The following is a 14,798-nucleotide window of genomic DNA, read 5'->3' as shown; positions in this document are numbered from 1 at the left end:
CATGTCTGATATACGCCGGCAGCCAACTGTGTGTGTGTGTGTGTGTGTGTGTGTGTGTGTGTGTGTGTGTGTGTGTGTGTGTGTGTGTGTGTGTGTGTTCATTCATTTGAGAGTTGTGCAACAAAAATCAAGGGAGTCAAACATGTTTTTGTTTGCAACTGTATTCAGATTTAAGACTTTTTAAAACCAATTAATAAATAATCTTGTCACTTCTTTTTCAAAAGTTCATTGTGAGATGATATTTACATCATAAATTAAATAAGAAACTAAAGACATTCAACACATTTTTTATAAGTTTGTATCCTTTTTTTTTTTTAACCCTTCAGGCCGCAATGACAAATATAAAAGAAAAATCTCTTTGAGAACAATAATGTGGAATTTAATTGAGGGATTTGAGGATTAAAACGCATACTCTTCATAACTGTATGCTAGTAAGCGTGGTAACAGCTAAGTGAGGTTAAAACAGGAGGAGAATTATACTCTGATATGTAAAACATGTCTTGAGATCCCAACATTAACAGGGGAAGAGGAGATTACAAATGCGTTTTTAAATTGTGCGTTTTCTCTTTGCACTCTGAGGGCATTTCACATAAACATTAAAACAGTTTCCAATTGAGCTGCGTATTTCAAATGTTTACATTTCAGAAGTATCCATTTATTTCAGTTTTCCCACCCTAATTATTTAAATGTAATGTTGGTGTAATCCAACAGCAGATCTAATTTTATCCGGCCAATAAAGATTTGAGTTTGATAGAAAATAATGTCAAATACAAGAAACAGCCCACTGACAAATAAATAGCAGGAAACATTGACATCTTACAATAGTGACTCTCTCGCCTTTCCCATGATGCACTTCTTGTGTCACACATTATGTTCTGTGCAATGGAGTTTTCAGGTGAAGGGGCAATGGAACAACACGTTTTTTTTTTACTGCCTTTGGAAATCGTCTCCTGGACAGATTAACTCACATGGCCAATGGTGCGTGAGACGTGAGAACAGAAATGCTGGCTTGATGTTTAACCAGACTCAAAGCTTGGGTAGCCTTAGCAGGAAGGGGAACTCAGTTCACCAATCAAATAACACTATATTCTTATGTAATGGAGCAAACCTCTGCCCCTGTGAAGTATCAGGCCAGTTCATCAACACAAGTCCATATCGTCCTTCATACAAAGGCTGACATATTGTGCTGAACGAGCAACCAAGGGCGCCTCAACCCAGTGCAGGTAACTCTTATTATTTTTCTTAAATTGTCCAGACATTTGTATCAAGCACCTGTTGTGTTTGCGTGTGCTTAAAGCACCACCTTCCTGAACATCCTCACCTAGAGAACAGGATGTCCCTGCCCCAGATATCATCAGCTCCCGTTGGTAATGATAACTGAGGTGGCCTTGTGTCCCTGCATCTGCTCGGCCTGCATCCTCACATGGGACGCCACATCGTACTGGACTCCTCCACAGGCCAGGCCCGAGTAACTCCGCAGGTTCTCCGGGTCGTACAGGTGCTCCAGGGAGTATCCAGTCAAAGCATAGGCTGCTTGCCTGTCCAGTGGCTGCCTGTCCTGGCCCTGATAGAGCAGCGGGCTCCCCTGGGACTGTGGAGGGTGGGGGGACATATCCGTCTGCATGTAGTCTTTGGTGAGGCCCAGGCCCGACCTGGGGATCCCATCAGAGCTGGGACTGCTGAGACGGGACATAGACGCAGGACTGGTTGTGTTTTCGTCATTGTCGTGCGGTCCGAGCACTTTGACACTGTCACGATGATGTAGGCGTTCAGAAGGGGGGTCGATGCTGGGGGCTCCCGGGCCGCGGCACACCACGCTGGGCATGTTCAGCTGGGAGTGGTGTGAGAGTGAGGAGGTGAAGCACGGACTGTGAGATTTGGCGAGCCCTGAGACGTCCAGCGGCGCCTTGTGTTGCTGCAGGCGGCTCTCTTCTTCTTTGATCATTTGCTGTGTGGCTCGGATCAGGGTCTCCATCTTGCTGGGCTCTCGAGGGTTTGCCCGGAAGTGGTCACCATGGTAGCGCTCACCTGAATCACTGGTGGACCCGCCTCCATCGGGTGAACTCACCACACTGTCTTCATCCCAGTGGCCCCTTCCTGTAAGAAGAATGAAATTAATGAATTACATTGTGTTAATAAGTAATTACAATGTCTTTCTGCGTACACAAAGTGTGTCAAAACTACTTGCATGATCTCTTTCCTATACTTGTTCTCATATATTTTAAGTACTAGTGGCTAAAACCACAAGTTGCATGTTTAATGTGTGAAGTTCTACTTTAGAACTATGGTCTGTTAGACTGTCTTGGCAGAGGCACGGTGGGGGTTGTTTCGTTGTTTGAGGATGTGAAATGTGAAATAACTTGGCTTTCAATTGCAGGCAATTTTGGAACAGATGGTAGCAATCGGCACACTGGCAAGAAACGGCGTAAACAACTTAGCATGTCCCATAATAACATTTCGAAAACAGCTACTAGGAGAAGTAAGGCCAGGGCTATTTTCAGGGACAGATGGTTGTGGTCTCAACCCTAACACCTCACCGTGGATGGCTCCATGGTAGGATGTGATTTCGTAGCCATCGCTGTTCTCCATGGACGATTTTGGCAGCGAGAGCACAGAGCGAGTGGCATCCCACCACACCTCTCTTCCCGACTGAGGGTTTCCGAGGAAGTAGCGGCCACTCTGGCATCGCGCTCGGTCACAGGTGGAGGAGTGAGGATGCGTTTGGGCATGTGCGATATCGTCCTCTGATAGACCCAGGCCGTAGCACAGGGAGCCGGACTCTGGGTACAGTCGGTAGGCGCAAGATGCCTCCGCAGGCTCACTGGGATCCAGCAGCTGTGGAGATGCAGAGTCTGTCAGCGGGCTCCCGCCCCACTGGCTGTCTGGATCTGACTCCGAACGCTCTGGATTGAAAGCTGAAAACTGCTAAGAGAAAAACAAACAATGGGTTTTCAGACCTTCTTGCTTTTTAATTGAGCCTGAACCAAGTTTCCTTTCCGGATTTAGCTCTATGTAAAACATACTGTTAATTACCTGTGGGTAGGGTGACACTCTGGCTTTGGCCTTTGCCTGGGTGAGACGTGACTTGGTGCTCTTCCTGTCTTCACTGTGATTGTCAGCGTATGGGAAGGCTGGCTTGGTGGGGCTCATTTGGTCCAAAGACAGCTGCATTCCTTTATACTCAGTATCCCTTTTGACACAAACAAAATATACGTTTGGGATACAATTCAAAAGCAGAACCCATATTTATCCAGGTTGTGACTTTTTAGCAATGGTTCCAGCTCAAGGAATGTCGGGTCAGTCAACCACTTTGGTTGGGTCAGAAATATCTCAACAACTATGTGATGGATTGGCATCGAATTTAGTGAAAACAATCATGATCCCCCTCTTTATAAGTTGTAATACCTTTGATGTCTGAGCACCTTACTTATCTCTACTTTGTGTTTAGTACTAATATGCAAATGTCATCATGCTGATACTAAACTAAGATCGTAAACTGGTTGATTGTTGAGTACCTTGATCACAGACACTTTGAATGTTGTTGAGGAAGCCATACTTTTATCTTTTCACCTTTCCCTCCATTTCTCCTTGATCATATTGCAAACCTTAAGGCTAGAGGTTTTCCATATAATAAGTGCACCGCCTTTCTTTCTTTCTTTTACAGTTTCTGTGGCAGTGTTGCACCAAGTGACATAATCAGTAATACGTCTGATGCAGACGTCTTGGTCAATATTGAGCGTAGATAAGTACACAGACTTATTTTACAAACACACATTGCATACCCCGAGTGATGTGAAGACTATGAGAAGTATAAACAACATTCAAGATAAATTCAACCCTCCCACTTCTGGAGAAAATAACAGACTCTACGAACAAAGTTAATCATTATTTCGTACCATACAACCATTGACAGAAGCAGAGTAGAAGACAGTGTTAGTAAATGGGCACACGCTCTGCACTGGACCTGGAAGCATACTACAGTTGCAAGAAAAAGTATGTGAACCCTTTGGAACTACCTGGATTTCTGCATAAATTGGTCATAAAATATGTTCTGATCTTCATCTAAGTCACAACAATAGACAAACACAGTCTGCTTAAGCTAAAACCACACAAACAATTATATTTTTTTATGTTTTTATTGAACACACCATGTAAACATTCACAGTGCAGGGTGCAAAAAGTATGTGAACCTTTGGATTTAATAACTGGTTGACCCTCCTTTGGCAGCAATAACCTCAACCAAACGTTTCCTAACGTTTCATATCAGACCTGCATATCAGACCTGAGTTTTGGACCATTCCTCTTTACAACACTGTTTCAGTTCAGCAATATTCTTGGGATGTCTGGTGTGAATCGCTCTCTTGACGTCATGCCACAGCATCTGAATTGGGTTGAGGTCAGGACTCTGACTGGGCCACTCCAGAAGGCCTATTTTCTTCTGTTGAAGCCATTCTGTTGTTGATTTACTTCTGTGCTTTGGGTCGTTGTCCTGTTGCATCACCCATCTTCTGTTGAGCTTCAATTGGTGGACAGATGGCCTTAAGTTCTCCAGCAAAATGTCTTGATAAACTTGAGAATTCATTTTTCCGTCGATGATGGCAATCTGTCCAGGCCCTGAGGCAGCAAAGCAGCCCCAAACCATGATGCTCCCTCCACCATACTTCACAGTTGGGATGAGGTTTTGATGTTGGTGTGCTGTGCCTTTTTTTCTCCACACATAGCGTTGTGTGTTCCTTCCAAACAACTCAACTTTGGTTTCATCTGTCCATAGAATATTTTGCCAGTAGTGCTGTGGAACATCCAGGTGCTCTTTTGCAAACTTAAAACGTGCAGCCATGTTTTTTCTGGACAGCAGTGGCTTCCTCCATTTTATGACCAACTTATGCAGAAATCCAGGTAATTCCAAAGGGTTCACATACTTTTTCTTGCAACTGTATATAAAACATTGCATAATGTCGTTTTTTTTTTACTTGTATATGTGCACACAGCTTGTACACCATTTCTGACATTTGAAACCACTGTACTGTGGCTGAACTCAAGTGTTGCTGTCGAGGGAGTGAAAAGGCTCCTGTGTCAAGTGTTCAGCAAACATGAGCCTATTCTTAACTTATCACATCAACAGTATGTAATAGCAGCTGCCTGGCATTTTAAACCCTGTGGCCCATCCCTGACCCTGCACAGCCAGCCTCTTTAATATGACTCTAAATATGACCCATTCTTTATGTACAACACCTTGGGGGAAAGGCTGTGTTTGGATAGCCAGTACACAGTGTGAGTGTTATTTGCTCATGCAGGTATAGTTGCGGTGGCTGGTTCTGCATCCTATCTGTGCCCTGGATGACTTATGTCTGAGCCAATAATGTTGGGCCTTTGTGCAAACTCAGCTGTGTTAGCCGAATTCCACCTCAGGGTCAATGTCAGAGCACCTCATGTCTGATATACGCCAGCAGCCAACCTCCAAACATGATTTATTAATGGATTTTTGTTGGGTTAAAATGCTGTCGGGGCTAGGTGATTGAAATGCTGTTTGTGTTTTTAATATAGGAGATCTTTTTATGTTGCACGTGAGCTTTTGGATACTTCCTTCTTTGAGCTAATTATTCAATTAGAAATTCACTGTCATTTTAATATAGTTACTTGTTTTCTCCTGGCTGCATTGGAGAAATCAATACTTAGAGTGCAGCCATATGCATGCACACACGTACAGAGACTCACACAAACACCCAGATACACACACGCACGCACACACCCGGTAAGTCCACATGTGGAACACAACCACACTTAACAAGGAAAATCCAACATGTGCTACAGCTAATAGATAGCTATTGATTCTTAGTTCACCATTTGATTGATTTTGCTTTCCTTAGACTGCAGATCGATGGTGACAGTAGAGGTTTTTTGATGGGGTTGAACCCTGATATTTGTCTTGTTGTCTCAAAGGGCCTTAGTGTGCTTCTTGCTCTCATAACACACAACTGGCTGAGCCCTACAGCCACAGTATTTGGTGGATTTGTACAGAGAGGCTACAGAGAGATAAACACAAGGATTTCTCCATGAGACAAAGATCCATCCTATCATAGAGTGAGCTTCAAGCATGGATCACAAGAGCGTATGATATGATTTTACTTAATCTAGTTAAATAATCAATGCTCCTCCCTCTGTAAATACCATTAAATATGCAGCTGCTTTTAGCCCGGCATAGCCCCTTAAACCTTGTGTCACTATGTTTACGTAGCTGTGATTTTAGGGATTTCAGTCTAAATTGTGATGAATGTTACAATTTGATATCTGCATTTTACATGATTGCAAATGTAAGATTCAGAGAGATATCACGAGATATACCTTTTCATTGTACAAACGTCTCAAGAAAGTATAAGAAATATATATGTTTTTCTTAAATCAATCCGATTCTGAACAGTTGCTCTTTTAAGGAAAGCTTGATTTTAGATTTGGAATATTAAATGAGACTTACGTGAGGACGTAGTTAACGCTGACGATACAATGGGGTCTTGAGGATCGGCTGTTGTGGACGATTGTGGCGTAACTCTGGACCCACACCCAGCCGCCGTGCTTGGCCAGGAAACGATAATACTTAGTGGTGACTTGGCCTTTTACCAGCACTGAAGGAGATAAAAGAATCAGACAGAAGACAGAGATTAATGTTAACAATGTGTGTGAGTGATTGTCTGCACATGGTGGCTGCAGCAGGTTGCCTGAGCAGTTACTTTTACAAGAGAAGGTCAGCCAGCCTGTTGTAAAGCATAATGTAAGGCAGGATTGTAACTCACATAGGTGGTGTGCACAGCGGAGGTGGAAGATGTCACAGCCGTGGACGTGATGGTACAACGTTTTCTCTATCAGGTCCTGGGGCTCATACCCTGTCAGCTCTGCCACCCTGGAGAGAAATTAACCAGTTGTTTTTAAAATATGCAGGGATTGATCTCGGCTTGTTCTGTTTCACTTCACGTGTTATTACAGGCAAACATTTTAGTTTACCAGAGAATCAATTTAACTCTCCTAAAATAAAAAATGTAAATGCTATACTCAAATCAAGAACATTGGATTAGAAAGAGACCTTTAAAGAAACACTGTCACATAAAGGACATTGACTTGTGTACAGTACCTGGAGTCCAGGAAGATGAGCTTCATGTCTAAACTGGCTCTGAACATAAACATGTTGCTGTGCAGTTTGATCTCCGTTACAGCGCTCGGCGGCAGGGAGTGACCCACAGCCACCAGGCCCACGTTCTGGTAGCAGCCCTCAAAAGGGGACATGTCCAAACTGTACTGCCGGATCTTCAGGTAGCCACTGCAGTGAATCACCTGTGGAGCAGATAGACAAAAAGAGAAAAAGGTCAATGTATAAGAAAACCTTTCAAAGCCCCCTTTTTACAGTGTAGTTATTATATAGCATGAGTAACACTGCCGCTCAACACAAATATGGATTTTTTTTTTGAAATACATTAAAGGAAATTAAAAATCATTAATTTTTATTTTTTGTGTCACATTTTTACATATATTTTTTTAATGTAAACTTAAATGCAATTCATAATTTTGTGTATTTTTTAATGTCACAAGCCAGTGACAAAGCTTCATTGCCTACCTTGTATCCACCACTGGTGAGGCCTGCGTTTCTTTTTGCCAGCACACATTTCATCCGCAAAAAAAACGATCTCTCCGCTTCATATTCTAAAGGAAATAAACATGTTTAGCTCGGCAATTACAAAATAAGGGTCAGCTCAGGAAATCTCATAGGAATAAATAGATATGCGTATTTAAAAAACGAAGTCCCTCTATACCACTAAAGAGGCTACGCATTTGAATAATATGCTATACAAAAACACATACATTATATGTGTTACGTACAAAAATAAATAGATGCATTGAAATAAATAAAGTGATTTTACTTTTGAAAAACGCCTCCTGCAGGAATACTAAAATGCATTTCCATACGATGCAAGAGACGCACATTGCACATTTGCATCTGTGTTACATTGTTGTAATACGAGACACATCCGTTGTATTTGTTATCACCATATGCTCGTTCTAGACACCGTACATTTTAATTTAATTGCAAATGGACGACATGCGTTTGGGAAGCTTAAGAGAGGAAATGTATTTTACCTTGGACGAAATGTGAGTGATATGGCTGATGTGGCGTCAGCACGGCTGTCATCTCGTCGTGGTCGGCAGGATGGACATATTCATAAATACTGTTCCCAGTCAACTCTACCTGTTGAGAGTAACTCATGTAATTAACAGGTAAACACTAGGCGGTATTTTTTTATTCAACGCGATGTCTCCGTTTTTAAATTAAAGTAGCTGTAGAGGCTGTAGGCTAATAATCATAGAAATGCAAAATAAAAATATGATAGATAAATAAATCTGATCGTACAAACGGACCTGAGAGAGTCCTAAATGGACCGACGCTGTCTCTGAAATGTACATTATTTTCCCATCTGGAGCCACAACGAAGATAAATCCGTCCAGCGTCTGAAAAAAACAAAAAAACAACAGGCCACAATTACCTTTTTATTATTTTTGCATGACCATATCAGTCTCTCGCCATTATAAACAGCACATTACGCTGGTAATTATAGCCTCACATACCTGCAGTAAGTGAGCTCCCAGCTCTCGTCCAATATTGTCCGCAGATCTTGTTCGACTTGTGTGACCCCAAGCCTCCCCCAAACCTGGAGAGTCAAATAACGCTTTTTAGCTTCTAAATGTGTCATTATAATGAAATGGAACATTTGTTTTTATTCAGATAATTAAAAAATAAGTATTTTGTTATTGGTTATCATAACTAAAAATGTGTTCAAGCTACTATAAAATAAAGGAGTCTCGTTCTGTTTCACACACACACACATACATCCACACAGCCACACACACCCTGATGCCAGAGGCGTGTCTGGTAAAACGGTGTATTTAGTGTAAAAGCATTTACAGTGTAAATGTGTCTTTCACATGTTGTGCAGACATGAACCTCGATAATCTGTTGATGTTTACAAGGTGCACAGTCGATGTGTCTAATTATAATAATTTATAATTTGTCAGCATTCAGGATTATTACTGTTGTATTAGTATAATCAAAACAAATTATAAATTAAATGTAATGCCTGCCTGAATTGAATTCAACCACAAATCTGACCAACCTTTAGATTTTATTTTATCCAATAAATGCCCCAGTGATGGCCGTTATTTCCAGTTTAAGTAGATAATGTAAGTAACTGTTTCTTATTGAAATTCATTCAGTTTTACGAGAAATCTCACGGAGCTCGGATATCGTCAATAAATTCGGTGCTGCTGTGTATTGGAAATGGAAAACGGTCTCCACTGTAGTTTAAAACAAACCCCGAAAAAATGATAGGTTTTTAGTAGCTTTTTAGTTTCTTATTTTAATCTGCCTTAGATATGTATACATGCTAGTTTCGTTTTATATATTATGACACCAAAATATGAATGTGTGTTAAATGGCGGCAGAAACGGTGGCTTCTGATTAGATATAGGCCTATGGGAGATCATTAGTGTTTTTTTCTTATCCAAGAGAGAGGCTGTGTAATATTGTGTGTGTGCCTCCTGCTTACATGGCTTTAGGTGATTAGGAGCCATGCAGTTTTTTTGTTAAATAATTGGTACATCTTGTTCTCAGTCACGCAGTCAGAGGAGCCTGCAGAGAGCTGTATAAAAGATGGTGGCAGACCGTCTCATTGAGACACACTGAATAAAAAACGATCATAATCCATCTGTAAAGACTCCCTGCAGATCACTATAATGTTTCTTTAATATTTCTTTATGGCTTAAAGTCGGTAGGCCTATGTTAGCGTGTGCATAGGTAAATGTATCCTATTCATTTTTTATTTGTATATTTTAATAATATCTACTGCATTGTTAATTATGACTAAAGGACATTCTGATATTTTTTATAATTATAGTATTTTAGTATTTAGTAGTTACACTACTTTATTTAGAGTAACACGCCTCAACTAAAATATTTGCATGATGTAGGAAAGGCCTACATTGTAACACATTATAATAATAGTCGTTCATTGCTGATTTTATATAAAATAGCGTATGGTTTTATTTCCGTATGGACCATAATTCTTCTTATCATTTTCTTTTATTTCGCTTAGCTCACCCTGAGGAAAAACAATTCTCATCTTCAGGTAACTCGTCGTCAGTCTTATGATGGAGGCTTTGTCCAGCTGAGAGGTGATGGCCGACGGTAAAGGCAACATTTTAGCCAGTTCGTAAAATTCACTGTTCTCCTTTTCCCGTCTAGTCCTTGCGGCCGTTTTAGATTTCTCCTTCATTTCGGCGCCTTTTCACGGTATCCTTCCTTATCTGAGTCGGTGGTCATTCAAATCAGTAGCTTCACTGATTCCTCGTCGCTTTGATCCTTTTCATTGCAAAATTGTGTCAGATAAAAGAAAGCCGGAGTTTTTATATAAACTGATGAATCCAAAAATAATGTGTGGGTATCCCCGGTACTCCTGGTTATACTTCAACTGGTTGTAGGTAAAGCTCCACGGTGCTGTGAGATCTCATCCATGACCTGCAAAACACAAACAGGAAGAAAAGAATATTGCTATATCCTCCATTGCATGTTGATCTTCTGAGGCCCACGTCACCACGTGTATACACTTGCACTGGCCATGATGTAAGTGTCTCTGTTATTTTATTGTGAGCCTGATGCAGGCCTGCACATCAGATTGAGCTGACTCTGAATAACAGCGTTACAGATGAATTCACACATCAATCATTCATCAAAACAAAATCTGATTTGTGATGATTATTGAAGAATAATATCACATGGCTTTAAGCAGGTGCATCACCACCAAACGCAGCAATTACATAAATACAACAATGTAATAATAACAATTACAGCAAAAAAAACATCATTGCAAAATTGAGACAATAAACTAAAACAATTCTGCATATAATACATTAAATTGTGATTGAATAAGCTATAAATAAATATTAAAACAACTTTTTACAATCTTTTTTGTTGTCAAAAACACGTCTTAAAAATGGTTGAAGGGCACACTGCAAACGTGTCCAACTCAAGTTATTTTAATAACAAAGCCTGCCTTTAATTTTTCTCAAGTAATATAAGGTAAAATCAGCATTTTTATGTTTCTTCAGCAATGCTAAGACAATCCATCATAGCTGAATACTGCAGCAGTGTCGAGGAAATGTTGCACAGTTCCTGGAACGTGTAGCTGCCTTGGGAAAAATAACAGTGACATAATTACTCCTCACCTCGATTTTTTTCACTTGTTTTAAGAAAATAACGCTTTTTTTTACATCCAATAAAGGGTGACAGACTTGTTGAGAGAGAGATATTTGCAGTAGGCTATTCCTACCTTCGCTGAGTAACACTATATTTTCCTACATCTGGATCGATGTGGCCTTAGTGGCAGCCTGCTGGGAATTTCACCTGTCCTGAACCGGGTTCACCAGTCGTCCCAGTTAAGTTTGGTCTCAGCTCCTCCTGGATTTCCACCTGGAAAGGCGAACGGGCCGTGCGCTGCATACACCTCTCCAAATTATAAGGACGCGCAACGAGTGGCATTCGTGCTCAACAAGCCTCCTCTATCCTCAACTATCTCAATGTCCCTCTCTGGAGCTGCTCGGGACCCGCCCACCGTGTGCCCACCTCGCTCTCATTGGACGAAAGCGCTGAAAGTCAGTTCGTGATTGGACCCTTACCGTGGGCGTCACCTTGGTACGGAAAGGTATGCGCGGCACTTGTCCGTGCCCAAACTGAGTTTAGATGTGATCTTGTTGTGTTTTTGTCATTAGCGTGGAGATCACGGATCAAGCAGAAATAAATAGATAAATCCGCATAAAATAGCACAGCAAGGGAATGTTTGGCAGGTAATGGGCTCACTAAAGGCAGCACAGACATTTAGCTGGCGATTATTGGAGGGGAAATATCCAGAATAAACCTACAATCCTTTTTATGATAGCCTAAATAAAGCATAATTTCTCAATTAAATGTATTTCAAATTGGGCAATTAGTTTTCTTGTATTTAATATGACGTGTTTACCTAAATAGACATGATTCTGAGTGCAATAATTTGTAATCAAGACTAAAGTGTTTTGAAACTGAAGATGTTTTACTCCTGGTGCTGTTGTCATAATAAACAGGCCTTGAATCCTCCCCTGAAACCAATGCCTTTATATATGTTCTCCATTATTTTTACTTAACTGTACATGACCGGCATAACAATGTTTTAACACGCTAAATAATTCACTTGTTGTCTGGTGGACAAACGTTTTTTGCTGCATTTAACGGGTTAGTTGTTAGTTATTCTTAAACACGAGAAGCTATCAAAAGGCTCTTAAATGCATTGCATTTAATATTCTGAGGTTGTTTTTTTTTTGCGCAATATTAACTCATCAAACCCAGCAACTAACTCTATTTTGGAGCAGGGGTTTTCTTCTTTAAAAAAACCCAAATGCAAACGTTTTACACCCGTTTGACAGAGTATAGTGCACTGCGTCCAGGGCTCATGCTATAGTTTGATGTCCGTCAAACACGTTTATCTGAGGATTAATTTCCATGGTGTGAATCAGATGAGAGCGCCGCGGCGCATGTAGTTTTTTAATTAGGTACCGGGTGCTCAGATGGAGGAGGAGGTGGGGGGGTAGGGGGGTTAGGCCAGCGGGCGCGGTGAAGGGGGCGCGGACGCATGGCGGTGAGCTCATTACGCACATAATTAGCCCTTAAATTGATGCTGCATCCTGCCATAATTGGAGATTCTCCTGCTGCCTTGTATTAGATATTACTCTGTTTCTTCATTGTGTGTGTGAGTGTGTGTGGGTGTGTGTGGACAGATAGCTGTGTGTCTATATAAATGGCTTCTGCTGGACTCAAAATTAACCCTACCAGGCTATACCGGTTCTATTATTTTCTCATTTCTGACAGATAAAAACATCAAATTGGCAATTAGAGGACAGCCCCAGATGCTGACTGGTTCTCAGGTCCTCCCTTTAAAGCTAACAACATATTACTGCATCCTTCACATCTGATGTTTCTGCGACAGGAATTCCTCTCTCAAGTCTTTGAAGGTAACACAAGCTCCTCGACATCTCTCAATGTGACGAATCCCCTCATCACTGGATCTCATTTCCTTCCTATGCTTTACACGCCACCCATAGGTCAAAGGTCACCGTGGTTTACTCCATTCGTAGATCCATCTCTGTGCAAATGATTTTGATTCCATATTTCTTTAAAAACAATCAGCTCTCTTGTCGCATTTGAGGCTCTAAAACCTCGTATGCAAACAAAACAGTCACAGATCAGGCTTAAGGCAGTTTGCTTTCATCAGTGCCCCCTCTGCAGAGACTGACAGCCTGTCATGGATCGGGAAGTTCTCCGAGGGTATGAGCTCCGAGCGGCTGGTAGAAGATTTACCCTGCCCGGACATCCTGTTAATGCCCCACCGCAGGCTGCCACCACAGGGGGGCTCGCTTTGCTGTCCTTCCAACCCCTCCCTCCCTAGCCACCCGAGTCTCACCCGTCTTTCCATTTTTATTGTGTTTTTACAAATCACGCTTCACTGTGGGAAGCCGTGTCTGAAATTCTCCCCAGCATGAAAAAAAAGCGATGAGGAGGGCAGGTTAGAGAAGGTTATTTAGAGAAAGGATTCGAGGAAAAGCTTTGGAGGAGGTGAGAGGATGAAGGTGTCAGCGGTGCTCAATGAGGGACATGGTGCATCATTTCCTCTAATGAGCTCTCTTAATGAGTTTCTGTTTCATGGTCTGGGTCAGTGATTGAGCATGGTTCCCTTGAGCAAGGCACTTAAAGGTCTTTTTAAAAGGAACATATTTTCTCACTTACCTCTAGTAGCATAATCAGACTGGTTAAATGTTCAAGATTATCTTTCTTCAATAATTGACTTTTCCAAGATACACAGGGTCAACAAAAAAACAATAAAATAATGAGGACATCACATTACAATGAGACATGAAGCTAGCTTAAATCAGTGTCACTGAGGATTTTAGATGTTTTCTTGAACTTGAAAAAGAGCTCAAAATCGGACACAGAACCAGAGATTTGTTTTTACTTCACATATTTTTCTTCCATGTCAAAACCTGACACCTACATTACTCACCATTTACTCAACTGCTTACAGCTCGGTTACAGATTATGCTGTGTTATGCTAGTGTAGCCGGTGGCTGCATGCTTCAGGCAGGGATTAGCAGCGAGCCACACATCTGGTAAAATTACTTTTTATAACTTCACACCACCAGATTATTTTTAAGCCTTCCAAAACTTAACTACACCTTAAAAGTTGTATAGTTTACTCAGGATACACACCCCCATGATCACCAGGATGACCATGTTACTGTACTGCCCCCATGTCTTAATTGTGCTGCCATTTTTTTTGTAGCTAGGCAAACACTGTCATGGAGATCCACCTATGTATTTATAACCTCTTCTCAGATTCATCTTTCTCTCAATTTCCTCTCTTAAATGCTTGCAATATCTTCAGGATGGAGAAATAATGCGCTGGAACAGATTCAAATAACCTGATTAAATATAATATCATATATACTGGGAATAGGAATAGTTTGAAGAGATATAGGCCTGCGTTACAAATGGTGTACTTTTTCTTTTATGTTCTCCAGCTGCAGCCCTCACAAAGTGTTTACTGTCGCATGCACTATGCATACGACTGGGAACTAGTACTTCGTAACACATTGCACCATGAAATGTGACCCTCCTGCTCATATAACCCCTGCAAAGGATTTTGGATGTGCATGTTTCTCGCATGCTGCAAAATGTG

The 14,798-nt window shown here is 41.3% G+C and overlaps 1 protein-coding gene across 3 annotated transcripts; it reads right to left on the bottom strand.

Moving 5' to 3' along the window:
• Positions 1-182: 182 nt before the first annotated feature.
• On the bottom strand, positions 183-11,567 carry sim1a (SIM bHLH transcription factor 1a). Of its 3 annotated transcripts, none has more exons than XM_010792497.1 (12): positions 11,367-11,567; positions 10,139-10,555; positions 8,611-8,693; positions 8,404-8,493; positions 8,125-8,233; positions 7,604-7,689; positions 7,124-7,323; positions 6,789-6,895; positions 6,473-6,620; positions 3,034-3,190; positions 2,538-2,922; positions 183-2,097 (listed from the first exon to the last, which is right to left on the bottom strand). In XM_010792497.1, the coding sequence occupies exons 2-12, from the start codon at positions 10,311-10,313 to the stop codon at positions 1,355-1,357; spliced, it is 2,283 nt and encodes a 760-aa protein (XP_010790799.1). In that variant the 5' UTR covers positions 10,314-10,555; positions 11,367-11,567; the 3' UTR covers positions 183-1,354. The 3 variants fall into 3 exon arrangements, with proteins under 3 accessions (XP_010790799.1, XP_010790797.1, XP_010790798.1); XM_010792495.1 differs by having other exon boundaries at positions 184-2,097; positions 2,538-2,925; XM_010792496.1 differs by having other exon boundaries at positions 184-2,097; positions 2,538-2,925; positions 11,441-11,567.
• Positions 11,568-14,798: the final 3,231 nt, after the last annotated feature.

The sequence above is a fragment of the Notothenia coriiceps genome, unplaced genomic scaffold (assembly GCF_000735185.1).
Source record: "Notothenia coriiceps isolate Sejong01 unplaced genomic scaffold, NC01 NC01_scaffold00036509, whole genome shotgun sequence".
NCBI classification, from domain to species: Eukaryota; Metazoa; Chordata; class Actinopteri; order Perciformes; family Nototheniidae; genus Notothenia; species Notothenia coriiceps.
This window is presented reverse-complemented; position numbering and strand designations above follow the sequence as displayed.